General features: G+C 46.7%; 3 protein-coding genes across 7 annotated transcripts in view; 2 read left to right on the forward strand and 1 right to left on the reverse strand.

Annotated features, from left to right (window-relative positions):
- Positions 1-3,484, forward strand: part of IKBKG (inhibitor of nuclear factor kappa B kinase regulatory subunit gamma) — a 41,058-nt gene extending 37,574 nt beyond the window's left edge. For 4 of the 5 annotated variants that reach the window (XM_066580622.1, XM_066580623.1, XM_066580624.1 and 1 more), the window contains one exon: positions 2,558-3,484. In XM_066580622.1, coding sequence (XP_066436719.1) covers positions 2,558-2,703 — 146 coding nt within the window. In that variant the 3' untranslated portion in view covers positions 2,704-3,484. The remainder of the gene's footprint in view (positions 1-2,557) is intronic. The other variant, XM_066580626.1, reaches the window with a different exon arrangement.
- A 655-nt stretch (positions 3,485-4,139) lies between these two features.
- SEPHS2 (selenophosphate synthetase 2) lies at positions 4,140-18,132 on the reverse strand. The gene is made up of 8 exons (XM_066580612.1): positions 17,845-18,132; positions 14,706-14,809; positions 10,237-10,344; positions 9,045-9,199; positions 7,739-7,829; positions 7,554-7,653; positions 4,970-5,182; positions 4,140-4,793 (listed from the first exon to the last, which is right to left on the reverse strand). The coding sequence occupies exons 1-8, from the start codon at positions 18,098-18,100 to the stop codon at positions 4,573-4,575; spliced, it is 1,248 nt and encodes a 415-aa protein (XP_066436709.1). The 5' UTR covers positions 18,101-18,132; the 3' UTR covers positions 4,140-4,572.
- Positions 18,133-18,263: 131 nt separating this feature from the next.
- On the forward strand, positions 18,264-21,451 carry INVS (inversin). The gene has a single exon (XM_066580611.1). It carries the CDS (start codon positions 18,353-18,355, stop codon positions 21,365-21,367), a length of 3,015 nt encoding a protein of 1,004 aa, XP_066436708.1. The 5' UTR covers positions 18,264-18,352; the 3' UTR covers positions 21,368-21,451.
- The last annotated feature ends 1,526 nt before the right edge of the window (positions 21,452-22,977 follow it).

Genomic DNA, 22,977 nt, shown 5'->3' on the forward strand with positions numbered 1-22,977 from the left:
TCTTTAGACGTCAGACAGTGGATTGGAAAGGGTTAATGCCTCAAATGCCACAGTCAAAACCAACTACAGCATAAAAATGGTCAGAGGAGGGCATGCCTTTGTAAAAACCCATTCCTCCACCTCTCCCGTCACGTTTAGACCTATTACACCCTGCTGGAATTGAGGTCAAATTGTATCCCCCTCAACAGAATTGACTACCATACAAGGTGGACCAATGTGTCCATCCACTGAACTGATTTCAGCAGACAGCTCCTTTCCACTGCAGTGCTGAGGCTTGCTACCGCAGGCACAGTTCTCATTCATATTAATGAGTACTTTTCATGTAATACCAAGCCTCGCCCCTGCAGTGGGAACAGAGCTGTCTGCAGAAATCATCTTACTACATGAGCGCAGCCACCCAGTGAATAATTCAGGATGGGGAAGAGGGGAACTACAGCTGATCATCTAGTGATGGTCTATCAATAAGGATAGAGCATTGATTGTTTACAACTGGACAACCCCTTTAAAAAGGCCCTTTTATACATAACGATTGTTCAAATGAGCAATTATCGATACATGTGAAAGCAAAAGTATCGCTCACAACCTTTATTTAAGCTGACCCTTCTGTCAGCCTAAATGACCTCGTTAGGGAGATGACGAGAAGGCAGCGAGCACGACTTTCAGTTTGAATGCATTGCGTGAGCGCCAACGACCTTAGCGGTGACGCTCGTGCAGTCGCTGAAAAGACTGTCGGCCCGTGTAAAAGGGCCTTAAGTCTAATATAGAATGATCCCTCAACACACATTAATTGGCTCCAACATCCCTATATACAGCTGAAACCATAACTATGCCACACTGGTGATGAGGGCTAAAGCCCCCAAAATGTTAATCTGAAAAAAGGAGGATTGAAGAAAAAGCATAAAACTACAGATTAAACCAGTCCTGGCTCAGCCACCAGAGCTGTAACCCAGGCAGCATTTGGGACTGGCACTACCCTGGAGGCATTTATGGCTGACAATATGAGCATTGGAAAAGTCTTGGCTTTCTCTGCCAGGCTGAAGCTTATTCTTCAAGGACTGCAGAGCTGGCACTTAACGTCACTTTATGCAGCCAATCATAGAACACGGTCCTCTCTCACTGTAGTCAGCCTTTCCTGAGGGTGCCTCCACACTCACGATAAAATCATGCAATGCGAGACGGAGTGAAAATGCAGAATTATGAAGCCAAGGAGTGTCAATGGTTTCATTCCCATTTACAATGTTTTCACTAAAAAAAAAAAAATAAATAAATCGCACCATGTTTCCTAATGGAGCCTCCTTTTCAGGGCAACGTACACACTTGCAATTTTTATGTGATATGTTTCTAATGTTAAATGTCTATAGTCTATTGCGAGAAAATCACAAGCGGCAGGAAAAAGCATCTGAGGCTCAGACATCTCATGAGCAAAGTCGCGATTTTCTTGCGGTGATATCACGATCGCCCCGCGTGAAGGAGCCATTAAGGAGACCCAAATGAAAGCCCCAATTGGCTGTTTTCTCCTAGCCAGTTGTGTGTGCCACCAAAAATAGGATGCATACGGATGGGACTGGATAGTCCAGACTATTACACATGCCGTTTCTGCCAGAGAGATTGCACTTACAAGAATAGATGTGTTTCAAAGCTCCTCTTCACCTGCAGACACACATTCTGGTGCATCTAAAAAGACCTGGATGTGTGTGCCCAGTGCCAAAGCCCCAAAACACATCTATTCATGCTGGTTTAATAAAACTGAGAAGCGGAGCTTACATTCTTGTTCTCCGCCCCACCCCCACCCCCACGCCCAATATAAAAATCACACTCTTTTCCCCTTTGGGCTCAGACAATCATTGGGTTGGCTGTACCTGTTAAGAGGTACCCATCAACCTCTTTAAGAAGAGAAGAGACATGTGAATGAAGACACCCCGTTTCCCTGAAAGTAAGACCTACCCCAGAAATAAGCCCTAGCATTATTTTTCAGGATGCGTGAACTATCAGCCCTACTTCAAAAATAAGCCCTAATAAAAGTTAAGTCATTTTAAATAGTGTCCGGGCAGCTATATACATGGAAAGTACATTTTTGGGGAGCAAAAATATATCTAAGACCCTGTCTTATTTTCAGGGAAACTAGGCATGTATACACAGGGATGCATGCATCTACGTTCTACCTCAACATATTAACCTGTTTGCCTCCTCCAGGTTGCTTCTGTCTCTTCTCTGACCAATCAGCTGTCTGAAGCAGCCGTGGCCCCTCTATATACGAGACACCACACTGTATTGCAGCTTAGTCTCATCAGTATGAGGGTCCATTTATATGCACAAGTGCAATCTGATTGGTCACAGCGCTCAAACATTCATTGAATTGAAAATGGCTGAGCGCTGTAACCATTCATTGAATTCAATGAATGGCTGAGCTCAGCTGTCATTCAATGATGACGGGGGGGTTGTCTCGGATTGGGGGTGGATGGTCCTGGATTTGGACCACACGTGGTTCGTGCAGCATGAACCTGGTGACCGATTCCCTTTAAGTATGTTACTACTAATACTTCTGTTTTCTTTATAGGGCTGTACCAGCCACCCTACGCTACTCCACCACCTCCTTCCATTCACCCACTGGTAGAGCGACAAGAATTCTGTTGCCCAAAGTGTCAGTACAAAGCCCCCGACATCGACACACTGCAGATACATGTGATGGATTGCATACAATAACTCAACACTATGGACTGCTTAACAAATGCACACTTACCTGACTGTACACTGATGCAATGTTACTGTTGGAAGCTGAAGGATGATACCAATAGGGGAGGGGGATAACCTATTTATGAATGTACATTTTATTTTTATTTTTTAAGTAGATCTTAAAGGGAATGTGTCAAAAAATATAACCTTTTTAAATAGATTAAGAGCTTCTGGTGGTTTTAAGTTTCCATTTCCTGCTTAAACTATCCTGAAATCTTGCAGTTTTTACATGAATCACTAAGCCCAATAGTCTAAAACATCCTGTTTTAAAGAGAATTTTTCAACAGTCCTCATCACAAGCGGAATTACAGTGACAAGTAACACCTATGTACAGACACCGCTGATCTGTCCACCAGTCACAATAGGCGATTGTCACAGCTTATCTCCTCCCCCTCCCTGCACAGGTCACAGAGCATGCCCACAGCAGTCTCCTGTAGAGGTCAACGAGACTCCTATAGAAAGTCATCTTCCGAGTACAAGCTAGTCTATGTGGCTGCTGTAAAGCATGTCTGTGAATGCTGTTAGCAGCTCGGGGCAAGATGGCCACCGCCATAGTCATGTGCAGAATGGATTTTTATTCCATCAGAAAATTTGAAATAAGTTACTGTATATCAGACTCTGCTTTTAACTAGTTAAAAAAAAGTTTGTGATTAGAGATGAGCGAGTAGTGCCCTAGCCGAGTATCTCCCCGCCCGTCTCTAAAGATTCGGGGATCGGCGCAGGCAAGTTGCGGCAGGGAGCGAGGGGAGGAGAGGGAGGGGAGGAGAGGGAGAGAGAGATCTCCCCTCCGTTCCTCCTCCCCCTCCTCCCCCCCCCCCCCCCCTCGCCGCCCCCCAAACCTTTAGAGACGAGCGGGGAGATACTCGGCTAAGGCACTACTCGCTCATCTCTAGTTGTGATCATTCCCTTTAAGGCCAATACAAATTAATCTATGAATCATTTTTCAAGGGAAAGCCTCTGTTACACTGATCATCCAGATTCTTGCAGGAGCGTGGGAATGTGAACTATAATTTAGTGTAAATGCATAATCTGAACGAGGAACGATATTAGTCATCCAGACCGTACAGACATGAGTATCAAACGACAGTCTGCCTGTGTAAACAGGCAATAGCGCATCCGTTTATGCACTGTGAATGGAGGTGGACAGCTGGAACGATCCCGGGCGCACTCCGCCTCCATTCGCACAGCGATCATCGCCCCTATGTAAAAGCACAGGCGCAATTATCGCGGGGATGGCTGTAGGATGCTCCTGCGCCTGACAGCCATCCCTTGGAAAGGGGCCCTAACAAAAGACCCAGAAGGAAGACTGTATCTGCTGCAAGTTTTACTCAACTTGTCAACCACTGAATGTGTTTTGTGCCTCTGTAAATAAAATCTGCTATAAAATAGCAAAAACGCCTTCAATATCTGTTCACGAAAAGATTATCTTTATTGAAAAGCCATCTACAGGCCCAATCCAAGGACGCGGCAACCTTCCCACCCTCATCTGAATCTACATCAGTCACCTCCAGCCCAGTTCTGGTGGTTTTATAGGAAGAGACGTCATTAAGAGAGGAGGGTACGGATGGCGACCGGAGCCCCTTCTCCATCACTCACAGATCCAGCTGCTCAGGCCTGGACCTTAGGAGTGGAGGCAACAACAATGGAAGGGCTTTATGAAAGCACATTGTCCGCCATGAAAGCAAAATTAACAAAAACAATTTAATTCTGCCATTTTTGTAATTTCTCCGATTCAGATAATGATAATCAACTGCAGTACCTTTAAGCATTTTACCCCATTGCACAGACAGAAGAAGCTCCAGTTGAAGCAAGAAACCTGAGGCACTTTGACGTTCCAGTTTAGCATGGTGGTTCTAGACTTGTAGTGCTACAGTCACTGGTCCCAGCACCACGCGGAGTCACTTCAATAATCCGTGGTTTTTCTATAATGCGGGCCGACCGGGTTCCTTTTTCTACTATCCCAATGATCCAGGCTTGATGTCCCTCTCCATACTTTGGTGATTTTATCTCGGCACAGAAGCGAGCAGCTTGCTCCCTCGGTAGGCAAATGAGTAGGCCACCTATATAAGCAAACATGCAGATTAGAAAGAGGTCATCTGACAATCATCCAACTTCATGTCCACTAGTTGTCACCCAACTGATCCCAATTAGTCCGACTTACTCATTCCGAAACTCTCCACCTGTTCCCAGTACAATCTAAAATTCATAAAGCGGCTACTACCGAATTAACGCTCACCAGAAGTCTCTGCAGATGTTCCCTGAAGTAAACCAAAACGGTTTCCACAAGCCTTTGTGATGGCAGACATCTTGGCGATGATGGGCAAATTGTGGATAACAAAGTTGACTTCGCAGAGCTGCTGTTGTGCCAGGTTTTGAGCATGGCCCAAGATCCCGAAACCAGTAATATCAGTGGCGGCATGAGCATTGAATGTGTGCATCAAAGCCGCAGCTGAAGGAAGAAGAGTTAAAATATAAGACATAGGCATACCTAGTGACATTTAAAAGCACTTACTCATTGCCTTAAAGGGGTTGTCCCAAGAATTAAACTTCACCCCTACCTACAGAGTATGGGATAAGTGTTCTTATCCCATGATCTTTGCAGCTCCAACCCATGGGACCTTCGCCAGTCTTAGAATTGGGGTCCTATTTCTGCTGTTCTCAAACGGTGGGTTGATATCCCAGTTGTCAGATTCCCACAAATCACTTACCCAATATCCTGTGGCAAGGACATAGGTTTAAATCTTGGAAAAACCGCTTATTTTTACGCTCATTTTAACTTTAGCCTCTATAGGGGACCTGAACGTGTGATAGTTTGATCGCCCATGCAATATAATGCAATACCATAGTATTGCATTATATCACAATACTATGTATATATCATAGTATTGCATTATATCACATTTTGATAGACTGCCTATCAGTCACAGCAACCTTAGTGGTCTTCAGAAGGCATCAAAAGCTGCTATGGCATTCAAACAGTACCTTGCGATCTCATCATGGCGGGGACATTCGGGACACCAAACACAGATCAGTGCATCTAAATACCATTGTCAGAATTACCAGGGGCATTTAAAGCATTATCAGCCACAGTGTATGGGGTGGGATTGGCTTCCAATCCCACTCCTTACAAACCCTGCATGCCCGGGACGTAAATGTACACCCTGGAGTATGAAGGGGTTAAATATGACTGTCACCAAGAAAAAACAAAAGGGAGTTTGGTTAAGAAAACCAGTCCTGGGATGGGAACATTGATGTTAAAGTGATCGTCTGGGACTTTTACTACCGAGTTTCCCCCAAAATAAGCCCCTGCCTTATATTCATTTTTGTCCCGAGGGGGTGCTAGGTCTTATTTTCAGAGGATGTCTTATACTTACCTAGCAGGCTCAGTTCAGGTCCCTCCCGCTCCTCCTCTGGACCTCCGACGCGCTTCTTGCAGTTCTTGACCGCCCACAGAAGATCAGTTCCTGGTTACGGGATTCAGAAATCCTACCTTGAGGAAGTAATGGCTCTGATTGAGGTCTACATTTATTGGTTCTGGAGCCAGTGAACCAATGCGATAGATATGATTGGTTCTTTGACCGCTGCTCAGCCAATCAATGCAGCGCTCTATGAACCAATCCCAGCTATCGCGTTGTGGAGGTGGGATTTATGAATTGGATGTGCCTGGTATTACTGAGCCTGCTAGGTAATGCATGTTTTTAATGCAATGCAGCCATGACCTATTTTTGGGGTAGTCCTTATTTCAAGCCTCCCCAAAAATCATGGTAGGGCCTATTTTTGGGGAGACTGGGTATTGATGACCTATCCCAAGAATAGTTAATTATTGGCAGTTTTGCACTTGAGATCCCCACCGATCAGCTGATCACTGAGCTTGCTGTCAGTGTGGACAGCACTGGAAGCTTATAGGTTGGTACTGCAAGCACAGCTCCCATCTGCATGGACAGCAGGGGGCCCAGCTATGAGCTGATTGGCAGGGATCTAGAGCAATGGACCCCTACTGCTTAACTATTGATGACCTATCCTGAGGAGAGACCATGAATAGTAAAAGTCCTGGAGAATCCCTTTAAAGGGGCCTCTTCAGGCAAACTTATTTCCCCAGTGTGCAATTTGTATACAGAGCATGCTAGGATTAAAACCATACTTACCTAATGCTATATTGATAAAATAGGTGCTCTGCTCCCCATCGTTCCACATGACCTCCATTATGATTAGTTGAATCCGTCAGCATCAGCGATTTTCTATTCTTTCCTATGAGACGGAGTTTGCCGGTCTCATACAAACGAATAGAGGCAGTCACTGCAGGTCTGGAGGATTCAGGACAATGTGCATCATATGGGATGATGGGCGCTGGAGCAGTAGGGTTACTTAGTCAATATAGTGTTTGTTAGCTGTCTCCTCTAGTATACTCTGTACAGCAATTGTACCTCAGGGGAACCATAAGAGAGGTTCCAATAATCGGCTCTTTAACAACCGGAGGTTTAAACTGTCATCAATGTATTCTGTAAGTACTGTACTTCTAACAACCGAGAATTTGCTACAGTCCTATCCCAGTCTGCCTGCATTGATGCAAAGTCATCATTACAGGACTGTCAAGATTGAATACAATTGTACCAATCTCTCAGCTGTGAACAGGTTTTCAGCCTCTGCAGGAAACCAAACGTATTCATATTCACTGACAAGAAGCAGAGAGCTTGAAAATTAAATCTACAGAAGTATATGAGAACGGTACATAAGATTCAGCTTTAATTATACAAGGGCGAAAAATATAATTACATAAGATCTTAGAGGCCCCTTACACCATAATAAGCACCCGTAATTACCTGTGCGATTCAGAGTAGCCATATTAAACATGGCTTCCTGGTACGCCAGCTCAACTTCTTCCCTGCTCACCACCAGACGGATCTTATTCCAGCGATCAGGCTAACGAGAGATTAAATAATGTTAATTGGTGTAAATTCATGAAAGGGTCCTTATAAAGATACAGCGTCCTACAACTATCACCTACATTGTCCAACCACTGATGGGCGTTCACAGCTACCTGCGTCCCCAGAGGCTTCGTCAGCACGAGGACATCGCCTGGAACAGCGTTGTGCGGCCTGGAGAAAGAATATTAGATCATGTTTAAAAGCATTCAAGTGAAACAAGATATTTAATAAATTAGTACCGCTGACAACTCTCTGCACCAAGCCAGGTCTGAGCCAGCAGCTTTAGGCCACATCCCCACGGGGCAGATTTGCCACGGATTTCGCAGAACGTCTGCATGGAAAATTCATGGCATTTGCAGTAATAGCAAAGTAGACGAGATTTTCAAAGTCTCATCCACACTGCAGAAAAAAAAAATCCATACAAAACTCATGCGGAAATTGACAAGCGGTGGGAATTTTAGATCTTCAGAATGTCAATTGTACCACGGGATGTTTGGTGAGAGAAGTGAATTCTGCACCAAATGTTGCGGATCCTCCGCTGTGGATCTGTGGTAGAACGTCGGTTGCGGACATTCCGCAGCAAACCCGTCCCATGTGGGCATAGCCCAAGGCTTCCTACAGTTTTTGGGGGGGTTTTTTGTAGTTTGTTAAAAAAAAAGTGACAAAGTCATGAATTTCATACTTTTTTTGAAACTAGCTTTTTAGGGGGCTCCCCCATAACGGAGAATTCTTTGGAAAAACAAAGATTCACAATTAAACCAAAAAAACATGCAAAACAATGTAAAATGGCACAAAAAGGGCGCATTCAGACGACCATATATCGGCCGATATACGGCGTCTCTCTGCAGGGGGTGGAGGCTGGAAAATCCGGGAGCAGTGCTGTGAGCTCCTGCCCCCTCTCCACCCCCCTGCACTATTTTCAATGAGGAGAAGCGGGACGAGGGAGGGGCTAATTCCCATAGCTTATCCCTGCCTCCTCTCATTGCAAATAGTGCAGAGGGGCGGAGAGGAGGCAGAAAGGGGGCGGAAGCTCAGATCACTGCTCCCATCTCTTCCAGCCTCCACCCCCTCCAGAGAGAGACGCCGTATATCGGCCGATATACGGTCGTCTGAATGCGCCCAAACACTGTATATAGTACATTTTATAATTCCATATCTAAACATCTGTACAAAGAAGAGTATGGTACATGATCACTGATCGGCAAGTGATCGCTGCAACCACCCGCTTGTAAACAAAGACCGGAGAGACCACCGGAGGATTGGACAGATGGACATCACCTTTAAAAAGGCACCAAATGGTCAAAAAAGTCAAAAATAAAATTCAGATGGGCCCTTTAATTCTTACAACTGTTGAGATTCAATGTAGAAATGCAAAGGGAAACTTACATGATAAATTCATTTGACTGACAGACAACTGTTGCCACTCCTCCAATGATGATCCACGGATTAACCACAGTCTGGCCCCCTGTGACAGAGGTGCCCCCCTCCTCGGCTGCATCCTTAAAACCTTTAATCATCAGGGGTGTAACCTTCTCCTTTTCCTGGAACAAATATAAGAAGTAATATCAGTTTTGTTTAAAGGGATTCTGTTCAGTTCTCATGCTGCCTGATGCATGAGCAGCATGAACCCGGGGCAGAGATGCTTGTCAAGTTGTAAACCAGCAATAGCTAGGATAGGCCATCAATAATAGATCAGCAGAGGTCTGCAATTCAGGACCTTCTCTGATCAGATGTTTGCTTGTGCACCAAACCAAATTTCCGCAGGAGGTAGACAGCTCTGTTCCCACTGCAGTGGCCGGTTTTGGTATTACAGGCAAATTTCCCATTCACAGCAATACTAAGCTACTGCAGTGGGGACGGAGCTGTCTGCTTTCTGTAGTAACCCAGTCTGTGCATGAGTGCAGGCCTTCAAGCAGCTGATCAGAGTACCACCCGAGAGGCAAAACTCCACTGATCTACAATTGCTGGCCTATCCTAAGGCTAGGCCATCAATACTTTACAACCAGTGTAAGCCGTAGGTAACAATCATACTATGGATCTTGGAAGTCATACATCATGATATAGTGGTAGACTGCTAAGTGGAAACAACCATGCCATTAAAGAGACTGGCCAGAATTAGAAAACCATGGCTCCTTTCTACTGTACAAACAGCACCACACATGTCCAAAGGTTGTGTGTGGTATTACAACTCCGCTCCATTCAATGGAACAAAACAAAGTTCGAGCAGCCCCCAGTGAACTGCCCCATGTCCTTTTAGATTATTAGTGACCTAAATTGAGGCCAACCTAATCTGAGCAATGGAAACCACCCTTACCTTTTTTTTCTGGCAGCACATTAGTTCTCCGCACAAGTGCATTTCTCGTCAACTTCAACTGTTTAAGACTTCTGCGTATGGCCACGTTTATTAGGGCATAAGAAGTGCCATGATGGTGGAAATCAAGTTGGCTTGCACTACTTTCATTAGCACCTAAGCAAGTATCTGCTACCATAGGCCAATCAGATAACATGTGACTCTTGAGGTAAGCAGGAAGAAGTCACAACGGTTCAAAATGAACTTGAGAAAATGTCACAGGCTCACCTCCTCCGTCATCTTCTGGCTGACACTCAGTAACATCAGCATATTGTCACATTCTGTGATTCCCATGGCATAGAGGTCGCTCAGCACGTTGGCACACGCAATACGACCCTGAAATCAGGAACGAAAAAAAAAGTGGTGTCAGGGTCGGCTGATAACACATCATACATGCCTCAGGAGCAGTAAATTATTGGGGTGCGGTAAGAACAGACAAAACTCCGTATTTTAGCGGTCATGAATAACCCTCAGCGAATTTACAGGATGTCCTACTGCTTAAAACCACCAGTGATCGGATGTAATCTGAGGACAATTTCTTTGTTATGGCTCCTGTCCACGGACAATAGTGCATTGTGTTACTCACGGCCATAATCCGGCCATGAGTAACGCAGTGCACGCTTTCCATAGTGTTGCTATGGAAAGCGCAGCCCCCTGTCCAGGAGCGGAGAATCATAGCGATTGTCCGCTCACAGGAGTCAAATCGCAGCATGCCTTCGATTCTCCGCAGCGAGCCTGTCTGTCAGATAGGCTCACCGCAGAAAACTGTCAGTTCTCTCCCCTGCTCCCCGGCGGCGGAATATCGCTAGCGATATTCCGCCTCACCCGTGGACAGGGTGCCTAAGGCTTCATTCCCACAAGCGTATATCGTCCGCCGTTTTAATGGCCGGCCGATATACGCTACCATCTAACGTTTGTGCGCCCGTTCACACAGCATAGGCCCCGGCGCGTATACGCCGAGGCTGCCATGCGGTTGAGCCTTCCCTCCCCCTCGCTGGCTCACCTCTTCTCCCCTCCCCTCTGGCTGATTCCAGGGTGGGAGGTTAGCAGTCACACTGCTAAGCTCCCTCCCTTCTCCGGCCGCTGTCAGTGGCTCCCATAGGAGCCCATGCAGTGGCCAACGGTCTCTGGTTCAAAAGATAGTTCCAGGACTATCTTTTGGGCCTGAGGTAAAAAAAACGCCGGCGCTATATTGGCCAGCAGGGCACTTTTACATCACAGGAATACGGCGATGTGATCTGATGCATTGGAATCCAACGCATCAGATCACAGCGTATATTGGCCGCCCATGAAAACGGCAGCCCGATATACACTCGTGGGAAAGAGCCCTTAGGGTAGTTTCACATCTCCATTGAGGGTTCCCCTTTCCTATTCTATTCGGGGAGCAGGAAAGGGGAATCCCTGCGGCTGGATGGAACTAAACAGCCCATTGACTATAATGGGGTCCGTCCGCTTTCCACACAGCTACTCGTTTTTGGGACACAAGAAAAGGCGCTGCGTAGAACCCGAGTCAGCACCGGGCCATGCCAGCCTCTGCCCGCCCACATTACAGACTGGCAGGTCTCAGGACACACAGGAAGTGACCCGTCATTCTCGATGATTCACATGGAAGGCGGTTGTATGGTGCAGCACCCATGATCGCAGGCTCCGCTCTGTTGATCTTCAAAGTATGTTTAATCTAAAATGCAGCAGTTTTGGAACACCACCTACAATCTTGCGATGTATCTTCCTGTCCCGGGTTCATGCGGACCGCGGCTCAGGCAGCAGGAACCTAGTGACAGGTTCCCTTTAAATGTTGCATATAATGAACTTCTCTTATCACAGTCCGTATCCATGAAAGCTAATGATGCCGGAGCCATGAGGCTGCAACGGTCATCAGCGGTTTATAGCTGGTTGTGAAATATTACTGGAAATTCAGGAGACTCTGCCAAACGGGGATTTCATAACAGGATATAAGGTTTCAAAAAAGGCTGAAGCAGTTTCATAAAGAAACAGACTGAGGCCACGCTCACACAGATAAGTTTTTTACCGCGGCACAAGGCTCCCATTGATTTAAACAGGGGCCTTGCAGACATGCGCTCCTCGAGCGCTCCCTGCTCTATTTTCCCAGCACCTCATCACAATGATGGGGTGCGCTAAAACCCACTGTTGGCATCGGGAACCTGCATCTGAAAGAGATAGTAAAATCACGGCACAACTCCACGATCGAAATCGCAGCATTTTGCTGAGCCCATGCGAGAGTGGCCTTTAGGGTGGCGTTTCAAATGCCACGCTGAACTCTGTAAAACGGCTCCATTGATTTCAACGGGGCTGCTCAGACGAGCGTGGCATTTGTAACGCTGCGATTTTCAAACACTGTCTGCTTTATCTTGCAATGATGGGTGCGGTAAACGCTGTGAGAGCAGCCCAAGCATGTTCTGTGGCAGAACATCAGCACCAAAAATCAACCCCATTGGTGCGGGTACAGAGTAGACCTCACCCTTTCTAAGGTGAAATCAGCTGCAGATCCACACCAGCGGGGTGAATTATGACATGGATTTTGGTGCCGATTTTTCACAACATTTCTGCTGAGGCTACCTACACACAGGTGAGTGCGATATTATGCTCGGTAACCTGCATTACACCCGCGGATGCCAGGCAATTTTGGGGCGAACAAAAAAAGCCTTGCATCTGTGAAATTCCGATTTTCATCCTCGCTTGAGGATCGGAAATGTTTTCCATTGATTTCAATGGGAAGCCTCACATCGCACGGCATGCGAGAGCCATGCTATGCAATAAAAGGTCCCATTGAAATCGAAAATGTGACATAGTGTGTTATACATTGTGACTACAACATGGTGCAAATTGTTGTAAACTAAACCAACTAATAGGTGGTATCAACTCAGATTAGACAGTCTTAAGATTTGACAGATTTGTCTTTCAGCCGCGCCACTGTGATAAATCTGCTGCACTTTAAGACGGTCTGGTCTATGTCTGAACTGTGTAATTATTAGACAGGACTATTAAGTCCGTCCCATTGAGTGTGGTGCATGTAATATTTCCCTACTGACTCGTGGATAATGTCTGACCGCTGCCGTTCTTGCCAAAAACAAAAAAAAAAAACAAAAAAAAAAACAAGCAGCCATGGCAAAAACAGGCATAGGTTAGTTGTAGGTCAATAGGGAATTATTAACTATGCACTAAAAAAAAAAAAAAATTGTGCATTTTTTGGGTCTGTTTTTTTCTTTTGCAGGCACATCAAGCTGTAGGTTTGGCGTTTTTTCTATAGTATATGGGGGAGGGGAATGCGTTACAAATGTGTCATAAAACGCTAAACAAATAGCAGGTACTACTCATTCTTATGTGCATTTTCTTGGGAGTGTGTGTTAAGGAACTTGAGGCCGGTTTCACACAAGTGGGTCAGGTTCTGCATGCAAGAGCACATAGCGGAATCTGATCCTGTGTCCGGCCGGCGTCATCGCGTACCTATAAAATCTGTACTGCAGATGGTCCGCATAGTACAGATTTGTTTAAAAATCCCTGCTTTTCCCATGCCATCGCTAGGCAATGATGTGGAGTCTGCGACCTTTCTGCTATGTCAATTCAATGGAAGCAATCTGGGTCAGATGGCTTCTATTAAATCTGCGCAAAAATACGGCATGCTGCAATTTTTTTTTCGCGAGTGAAAAATCGCAGTTGTTGCCCGCTCATGTGAGCAGCCATGCGAATACTCTGTTTGAACGTGTGGAATGCGGTGGATCGTCCGTGCGGCTGACGATTGCAGATTCCGCAATTCAAACTTGCCCATGTGAGACCGGCCTAAAAATGGCTTGCTGGGGAGAGAGAGGTTTTAAAAAAAAAAACAACTCTGTCAAGTCAATTCTTGGCACAGTTTTCAATCTAGGTGGCCACATACTGATTTGCCCATTGACTGGGATTATATCAGTGTGTGTATCCACATGAAAATTTGTGACCGAACTGTCGCTCAGCCTCAAAGCTCTGCTGTGGATAAAACGGTCAGCTCCACATCAGAAAAATCTGGCGTGGAACTGACAGTAAATTACCCGTGTGAACAAGGCTTAAAAGGGAGCTGCGCTTATAATGGCAGGCTGGGGTCCCATTGATTTTAGTGAGAGCTGCACCTGCAATTACAAGCGCCGGCCACTACACAGAGGTTGGAGCAACACATCCACTCCAACTCCAGTGTATCCCAGCGGTGCGGTCTAGAAAACTCCCTTAAGTTTGAATATGCACTCCAAGCGGTAATACAAAGATTCAGGGCTGACTAGTCAGAATGCCCCAAGTCATGCATCGCGCTCCTTAGGCCCTGCATTAGGCAGCGTCATCAGTTTTGCTCAGAGTGATTCTTTAGTTTATTCCAGACTAAACCTCTGCTGCAGAAGAAAGCAAAGAGTTCAGCTCCGGATACACGTAGTGCAGACTATTAGGACATTGTCCACCGTCTAAAAAGAGAAGCTAAATAAAAAAGTTGAACAAAGTGAATGCAAAAAGTGCGTTTACGAGTGCAGACAAGACCGGTGCGGCGGCCGCGTGACATGCCCTGCAAGCAGACTCCTTCCCCGCTCACTCCGAAGCTTCACCATATCGACTCAGCAGATACTAATGCTCCAAGCATGTAGAGCCATCATGTGGGAGTCAAGAACCAGCGATAGATAGGATGACGAATATGCAAAACTACTAGTTAACCCTTTCCTCACCTGCATATAGGGGTCCTCTACAGATGGATAGAAGAAGTCAGTGGTCTGAACAAGGGAAAGTCCTCTGTGTCTTAAAGGGATTACACACGAATCCATACCAATACCTGCAAGGAAAGCACACAAAAGAGGCTTTAGTTTAGACAATGTCTGCTTCTCAACATTAAAGAAGTTGTCTGGTTGTAAACTGATGATGGCCTGGCCTCAGGATTGGTCATCAATAGCACATTAGTACTTTTGCCACCTAGGACCCCCACTAAACAGCCGTTTGCTGGGTTAATGTTATCATGCACTGAGCTGATATCTGCAAGAAGCAGATAGCTCCGTTCACATTGTAGTGGCCAGACTTGGTATTGCAGGCCAAGTTTTCATTCACTTTAATGGGGAACTTCACGTGTAATACCAAACCTGACCACTATATTGGGAATGGAGCTGTCTGCTTACTGCAGTGGCCCTGTGAACAGTTGATCAGCAGAGTCCCGCACAGCAGACACCAGCTAATCTACTACTAATAGCATAACCTGAGGATAGGCCATTAATTATTTACGAATGGACGACCTTTTTAAAAGTGGCAAATAAAAGTAATAGCTAGAGTTGAGCGAACGTACTCTGCCGAGCTTGATGCTCGTTCGAGTATTAGCATACTCGATGGTGCTCGTTACTCAAACGAGCATGACGCTGTGTTCAACCCCGCCCCAGTTTTGGCCCCTCCCCGATGCAGCACGCGCGAGAGAAAACACGAACCACGAAAAAAAAGAGCTCGGGACACGGCGGCCCACATACAAAAATGCTCGAGTCTCCCATTGTAGTCAAGTACTCGAGTAGAGTACTACCTTTGTTTAATTTGCAATCCAGCTGGTGAACCTTGTGCCGCCCGTGTGATATTGCCTGAGCCAACAGCTGACTGCAGCAATCCGGCTTAAAGCAACTGATATGCCATGAGCAATTCACATGGCTCTCATATCCAACACGGAATTAGGTTATGATATAATTAATTATATCATCCCTCAACATCATTTGCCAGCAACCACAACACCATAATAATCACCAATATTTATGTAGCGCATGCACATGATATGATGTTGGGTTCTGTCCCCATTGGGGCTCACAATCTACAATCACCTATCTGTATGTTTTTGGAATGACGAAGGAAACCGGTGTACCGAGAGGAAACCCACACGGACGGAGAGAACACAGAAACTCCATGCATAAAATAGCTAAATTAGAACATACAGGAGAGAAAAGATAAGAACTGAGGACTAAAGGCCCATTTACACGCAAAGGTGATCGCTCAAACTTCGTTCAAAAGTTAGGATGACTGACAGTTTAAGCGGTCATTTTACATAAGCTGCTAATGGGCACTAATGCCCATTAGTAGCTTATTACCTTCATTTGCATGCAAATAAGCCTCCCTAAGCTGTATGCAGAGAACAGCCAGCTGGTCTGTTATCGGCATACAGCCCTTTGTTCAGCTGTGGGACTACCGCTGAATAAAATGTTATTAGCGCTACCGTGGAGAATCACAAGATGTGGTCCCTGCCATCAACTGCCCAGCCGAACGATGGATTTTAAACTCAACTAAAAGTCATCGTTCAGACGAAAAGCAAACGATGGTAGCATTTACACGCGACCATTATCGCTCAAAAGACTTCGCTTGAGCGATAATTGTCACACATAAATTGGCCCTTTTAAACGGAACGAATATCGTTAAAAAAAAGTGGTTCTTGCAAATTTGAACTATAATCGTTCTGTGTAAACTGCCAAAGATCATTTCGAAAGTGACTCAAAAGTAGAGAAAAAGGGATTTTTCTCTAATTCGGTATATTTCAAAGTTTCTTCTTGTTACTTGTATTATGTACAGGGTGTCAAAACAACAGCATCCATCGCCCGCCACCATGTTATAGTGCTTGTACTTTTGTAGGTGCGCCCCTGCTGAAATTAGCGATTGCCACACTTTGTCGCCCCTCTTTGTACAACACTGCGGCGAATAGTCACGGCTCCTAGCTGATAATCGCATCGACTCTTGACTGTCCGCCCGCTGTCAGAGCCATCACTGATGTCGCACGCTGAGCGATACGACAATCAAGTAAGAGCAGCACAACCGCAGCCTGAGATCCGTGAGCGGTCATATGGTAACTCATTGCTGAGTAGTTCTCTTTAGGGCTCATTCACACAGGCGTATGAAGTTTTCGATCCGTGACGACCCAACATTTTCACAGACCAAAACACTGCATTTATCACGCATGTGCAAAAAAAAAAAAATCCCCAAAACAAGTTCATTGATTTAATACCTAACTATGCAGTGAATACGCGTGCACCATGTGTATTCACGCCTTCCCATAGACTTCAATGGGCTATTTCGCTCGGCAACACGGACCAAAATACAACATGCTGCGTGTTTTTTTTTTTGATGCACGTGAAAAACACGTGTGAATACTCCAATGCAAATCAATAGGGATTCAGCACTAAGTATTGGGCGCATATACACCCATGTGAGTGAACCCTTAAAGAGAGAGGCTAAAACGGTATTCTGGACATTTAACCCCTTGCAGTATTGATGACCTGTCCTTAGAAAAGGTCATCAATAGTTGATCAGTAGGGATCAGTCCACCAGTGTGATAATCTCAGCCCCCGCACTCACTGAAGCGTGGCCAAACGTCCACATCGATGCCGGATAGAAAGTATAATAGCGGCCATGGAAATAAGTGGAAGCTGCTGTATATATCCTAGTGCAGTTACGGCTTCGACCACAACACGGACAGAGCTGTCAACATCCAGCCGTAAGTGCAGAGACTGAGATCAGTGATCGCCAGGGGTCCCAACTGGTGGACCTCCTCGCTGATCAACTATTGACCTAGCCTAAGGCCAAAGTTTTAAATACTGCAAGGGGTTAAATGGCCAAAACCCCCTTTAAAAATGAATGATCTTAAACTTGCAGCAAGTCAGAAGTCTCCGCACAGTGCCAATGGGATCTTTCCAGATGGCACACCTCGCCAATGGGGTTCCCAGATGGCACACCTCGCCAATGGGGTCTTCCCACGTGTATGCACTTCCCCTTTAAGTCCTGGTCTAGCACACTACTGACACACTGCACCGGAATGCCAGCATGCACATAACCCCCTATAAGACCCTCCCTGCTCACCCAGCCTTGGGGATCCTCCATCCTGCACCGCACACGAGCCCCCCGGCTCCAAGCCGCCTCCCTCTCTGGGTTCCCCCTCTTCCAGTCCCGCCAAGAGTCTGAGCAGCGTCTCCTGCGGGACTTTACAGCCTCAGCCTTTCATGTCCGAGAAAGAGGTGAGGCGGAAGGCGGCCCCCAAACCCAGAGACTCCGGGTCAAACGGCCGGTATCCCGGGAAGTACGGAGCCATGGAGGCTGGGAGAGATCCGGCCGCCATGACAGCTGCCTGCAGACTGATACTTCCGAGGTCAGACTGCACAAGTCATGTGACCTGACGCGCCTGCTCAGAGCGCATGCGCAAGCCCACAACCATAGAGAGCCGCCGCGGTGGATAGCTCGGACGTTGCCATAGAGATGAGAACACCGGCTCGTGTGAAAAATAGCGGTTGCTGTTTCCATGGAGACCATATGAGGTTGTAAGAAATTGGCTTCCTGTGACTTTGTGCTGGGGAATTCAGCTGTCCCAAGAATGAGCAGCCCGCCCCAGGGCTCTTCCCTGGCCTCTCCTGTCCATGCAGCTGCTGTGACAGGGGACAAGGCGACTCTGCTGCGCCTCGTTGGCTCCAGCCCAGATCTGATTGACCAGGAGGACCAGCTAGGGAGGACTCCTCTGATGTACAGCGTCCTGGGCGATCGTAGGGCTTGCGCAGAAGCTCTCCTCCGTTACGGGGCCCTTGTGAATCGCTCTGATAGAAGCGGGAGGACGGCGGTGCACTTAGCGGCTCAAACCGGCAACCATCGTCTGCTGAAACTTCTCCTGTCTCGTAGGGCTGACTGCACACACCGCGATTTACGGGACATCACGGCGTTACACCTCTCCACCCGGCACCAAGATACCCGCTGTCTAGCCCTTCTCCTGAAACACACTCCACCCGGGCAAGTCGATGCCCAAGATCAACGAAAACAAACTGCCCTACACTGGAGCGCCTATTACAACCGCCCGCGCCACGTCAGGTTGTTGGTGAGGCATGGGTCCAACATCGGCATCCCGGACCAAGAGGGGAAAATACCATTGCATTGGGCAGCAGGACATAAAGACCCGGAAGCCGCCCTAACGGTGCGTTGCTTGCTGGAAGCAGCGCCAACAGAGTCTTTACTGAACTGGCAAGACTACGAAGGCCGCACTCCTCTTCATCTGGCTGTCGGGGATGGCAATCAAGAAGTGGTTAATCTTCTTACTTCCTATCGGGGATGCAACGTAGCGCCGTATGACAATCTCTTCCGCACCCCGTTACATTGGGCAGCCCTGTTGGGTCACACGCCTATTGCGAATCTCCTTCTAGAAAGAAATCGTTCTCCTAACATCCCTTCCGACAGTCAAGGAGCAACGCCTCTACATTATGCCGCCCAAGGCAATTGCCCCGATACGGTACGGGTTTTGCTCACCCACCTTTCCGTGAGAGATGAAGCAGATTTAGAGGGTCGGACTGCCTTTATGTGGGCAGCCGGGAAAGGAAGTGACGAGGTCTTAAAAGTTATGTTGGAACTTGACCGAGAACTTGAGATCAACAGGACGGATAAATACGGTGGCACTGCCCTTCATGCTGCTTCCTTATCTGGGCAGATTAGTACCGTACGCGTTCTCTTAGAAAACAGAGCCCAAGTTGATGCCGCTGATGTCATGAAGCATACGCCGCTCTTCAGAGCATGCGAAATGGGACACAGGGAGGTCATCTCTACTTTAATCAAAGGCGGTGCGAAAGTTCATCTTGTGGACAAGGATGGGCGCTCGCCACTACATTGGGCAGCGTTAGGAGGGAATGCCAATGTATGCCAGATACTTATAGAAAATAATATTAACCCAAATGCCCAGGACTATGAAGGCCGGACTCCACTGCAGTGTGCAGCCTACGGAGGCTATATTGGCTGCATGGAAGTGTTAATGGAAAGTAAGGCAGATCCCAACATCCAGGATAAGAACGGCCGCACGGCTCTGCACTGGTCATGCAACAACGGCTACCTGGATGCAGTAAAACTACTTCTACACTATAATGCTTTCCACAACCAAATGCAAAGCACGGAAGAAAGATACACCCCTCTGGATTACGCATTGCTCGGCGGGCATCAGGAGGTAATACAGTTCATGCTTGAGCATGGCGCCCTCTCTATTGCTGCGATACAAGATATTGCTGCCTCCAAAATTCAAGCGGTTTACAAAGGACACAAAGTGCGGAGGGCCTTTCGGGAGAGGAAAAATCTGCTAATGAAACACGAGCAACTGCGAAAAGATGCCGCTGCCAAAAAAAGAGAAGGAGAAAATAAGAGGAAGGTAAGAACTGGTCAACAAGCTAAAGAAGGGCAGAAAGAAGAAAAACAAGTTAAAACACCCAAGGTCGTAAGGAACCAGGACGAAGGGCAAAGTGCTAATGAGGAGCAACATAAGGAAAGCAAAGGGGCAAGACTGAAAGAGGCTACCAATAAGACAAAACTTAAGGAACACCACAGCCAAGTTTACCAAGTAGTCCAGGATGGTAAAATATCTCCAAGGCACAGAGAGATTTGTGTGGTGCCCAGCAGAACGAGTTCCAGAAAAGCTTGTAACTCTCAAAGTCCTTCATCGCCAACTCTACATTCCGAGGAGCAGTATCATGAGGATGATCCAGTGAACAAGCGAGATGACAGTCAGAAATGTGGTAGACATAAAGAAAAAGGCAGCAATGTCACCACACTGGAAAAAGTGCAGCCTGGCCACAAAGAAGGTCGTAGGAAATCACATAAGGAGATCAGAGAAGGGTCTGGTTCTTCCCTACGGCTAGAGAATAGTGATAAAGATGGCAGAAAGAGACTTCTTGTACAGGAAAAACAAGCTTCTGAAAACACCAATAAGAAGGACGTCACTCAAAAGCAAATAAAAAGCACCAGTATGCAGAAGAATAAAAGTGAAGATATGGACATAGTTACCCAAAAACTAGGAGCTTATAATATTGCAGAACCAAGGTCAACTAGAAGAAAAAGGGAACCGGAAGATCTAATAGCCCCGATGGAAAATACAGATAAATGTATCCATTCCAAAGAACTATCAGAGAAGCAAAAACATCAAGAAAGAAGTTTGTCTGCCCGAACTGGACGGAGAAGTGCGAGTGGAAAACTGTCCAAGTGCGAAGACAAAAAGTTTTTGGGAAAGGTACATCGTAGTGCTTCCGGTTCACACTTGAGAGGGATTAAACATGGAGAAATAGAAAGGAAAATTGTAACCTGCTCTCCAGCGAGCGATATTAACTTCAGGAGATCATTGACAATCCCGATTCCCAGAGACTCTTCAAGACTCAGTCAAAGCACTACTGACTGGCAGCAGCTTGACATTGAGCTGATTCCATTAGAAGCAAGGCTGCAATTAGTAGAGCGGGAGAAGGCGAGGAAGCAACTCTTTCAGCGCAAAAAACAAGCTGCTATGGTTATTCAGAGGGCCTGGCGCAAGTACAGAAGCAAGAAGAAGAGCAAGAATGTAAAGTCGTCCCATCCAGCCCATGTCCATCTAGTATGAATAGTGTTCTTCAGAAAACTAGAAGGCAATGACTGTTTTTGTTCCTTGCACTTGAAAACTTGACTGCTTTTCTTTATGGAGGATAACTATTAGAGATGAGCGAGCGTACTCGGAAAAGCACTACTCGCTCGAGTAATTGGCTTTATCCGAGTATCGCTGTGCTCGTCCCTGAAGATTCGGGTGCCGGCACGGAGCGGGGAGCTGCAGGGGAGAGCGGGGAGGAACGGAGGTAAGATCTTTCTCTCCCTCTCTCCCGCCCGCTCTCCCCTGCTCCCCGCTGCGACTCACCTGTCAGCCGCAGCGGCACCCGAATCTTCAGACCCGAGCACAGCGATACTCGGATAAAGCACATTACTCGAGCGAGTAGTGCTTTTCCGAGTACGCTCGATCATCTCTAATAACTATATATTGAGTATTTCATGAACCTCTCACCCCCAATTGGAATATTACATGCAGGGGCATTATCACACGGCAAAGCACATCACCCAAGAAAGTGTTTTACAGAATTATAAAAGGTGTAGGGTCCACGTGTTATCCAATATTACAAACTTCAACCCTGCAGCTCACTGGATTGGCATGCAGATACCAATAGAAAACACCTCTGCTGCAGTCTTGGACTGGCTAAGTATTGCCCACTTATTAAGAATCTGGTAGAAGTAAAAATGTTTTTATGCCAACAGCGAAGGGGATTCTTTACTGTAAGAGCAGTGAAGACTATGGAACTCTCTGCCTGAGGATGTCGTGATGGCGAACTCACTAAAGGAAATCAATAACGGCTTGGATGCATTTCTTTATTGCAACAGTATTACGAGTTCTATTTACTGGATTACGTCAGAAGGGTCGATGATCCGGGGATTATTGTGATTGCCAGATTTGGAATCGGGAAGGAATTTTTTTCCCCCCTAAAATGAGAAAAGTTTACTCCTACCTCATTAGGGTTTTTTGCCTTCTTCTGGATTAACATTGCAGGATAATAGGCTACAAAATTGGTGGATGCACGGCTTTTTTTTTAACTTAGCAAATTGTGTTACTTAAAGGGGTTTTCCAGTCCTGTAATAATGATAACCTATCCTTGGGGTAGATCATCAATATCAGATCAGTGAGGGTACTGCAGCTCTCTCCCATTGAAGAGATATTGATAGCTTATCGGGAGGTTAGATCATCAGTATTACAGGACTCGAAAACCCCTCTAAGGGCTCATGTCCACGGGCAAAATGTGATTTAAAATCCGCAGCGGATCTCCCGCGCGCGGATCCGCACCCCATAGGGATGCATTGACCACCCGCGGGTAGATAAATACCCGCGGATCGTCAATAAAAGGCATTTTAAAAAAAATGGAGCATGAAAAAATCTGGACCATGCTCCATTTTCATGCGGGTCTCCCGCGGGGACGGCTCCCGCGGGCTTCTATTGAAGCCTATGGAAGCCGTCCGGATCCGTGGGAGACCTAAAATAGGAATTAAAAGCATTTACTCACCCGCAGCGGACCGCGAAGCTCTGCTCTTCCTCACGGCCGCATCTCCCTTGCTTCGGCTCGGCGGATGTGCCCGGCGCATGCGCGCGGCACGTCGACGACGTGCCGCCGGCGTCAGGAATTCATCCGCCAGCCG

Source organism: Eleutherodactylus coqui, chromosome 10 (genome assembly GCF_035609145.1).
Source record: "Eleutherodactylus coqui strain aEleCoq1 chromosome 10, aEleCoq1.hap1, whole genome shotgun sequence".
Classification (NCBI taxonomy): Eukaryota; Metazoa; Chordata; class Amphibia; order Anura; family Eleutherodactylidae; genus Eleutherodactylus; species Eleutherodactylus coqui.

Coding starts and splice junctions, on each gene's coding strand:
- INVS (XM_066580611.1), top strand. CDS start 18,353: ATGAGCAGCCCGCCCCAGGGCTCTTCCCTGGCCTCTCCTGTCCATGCA.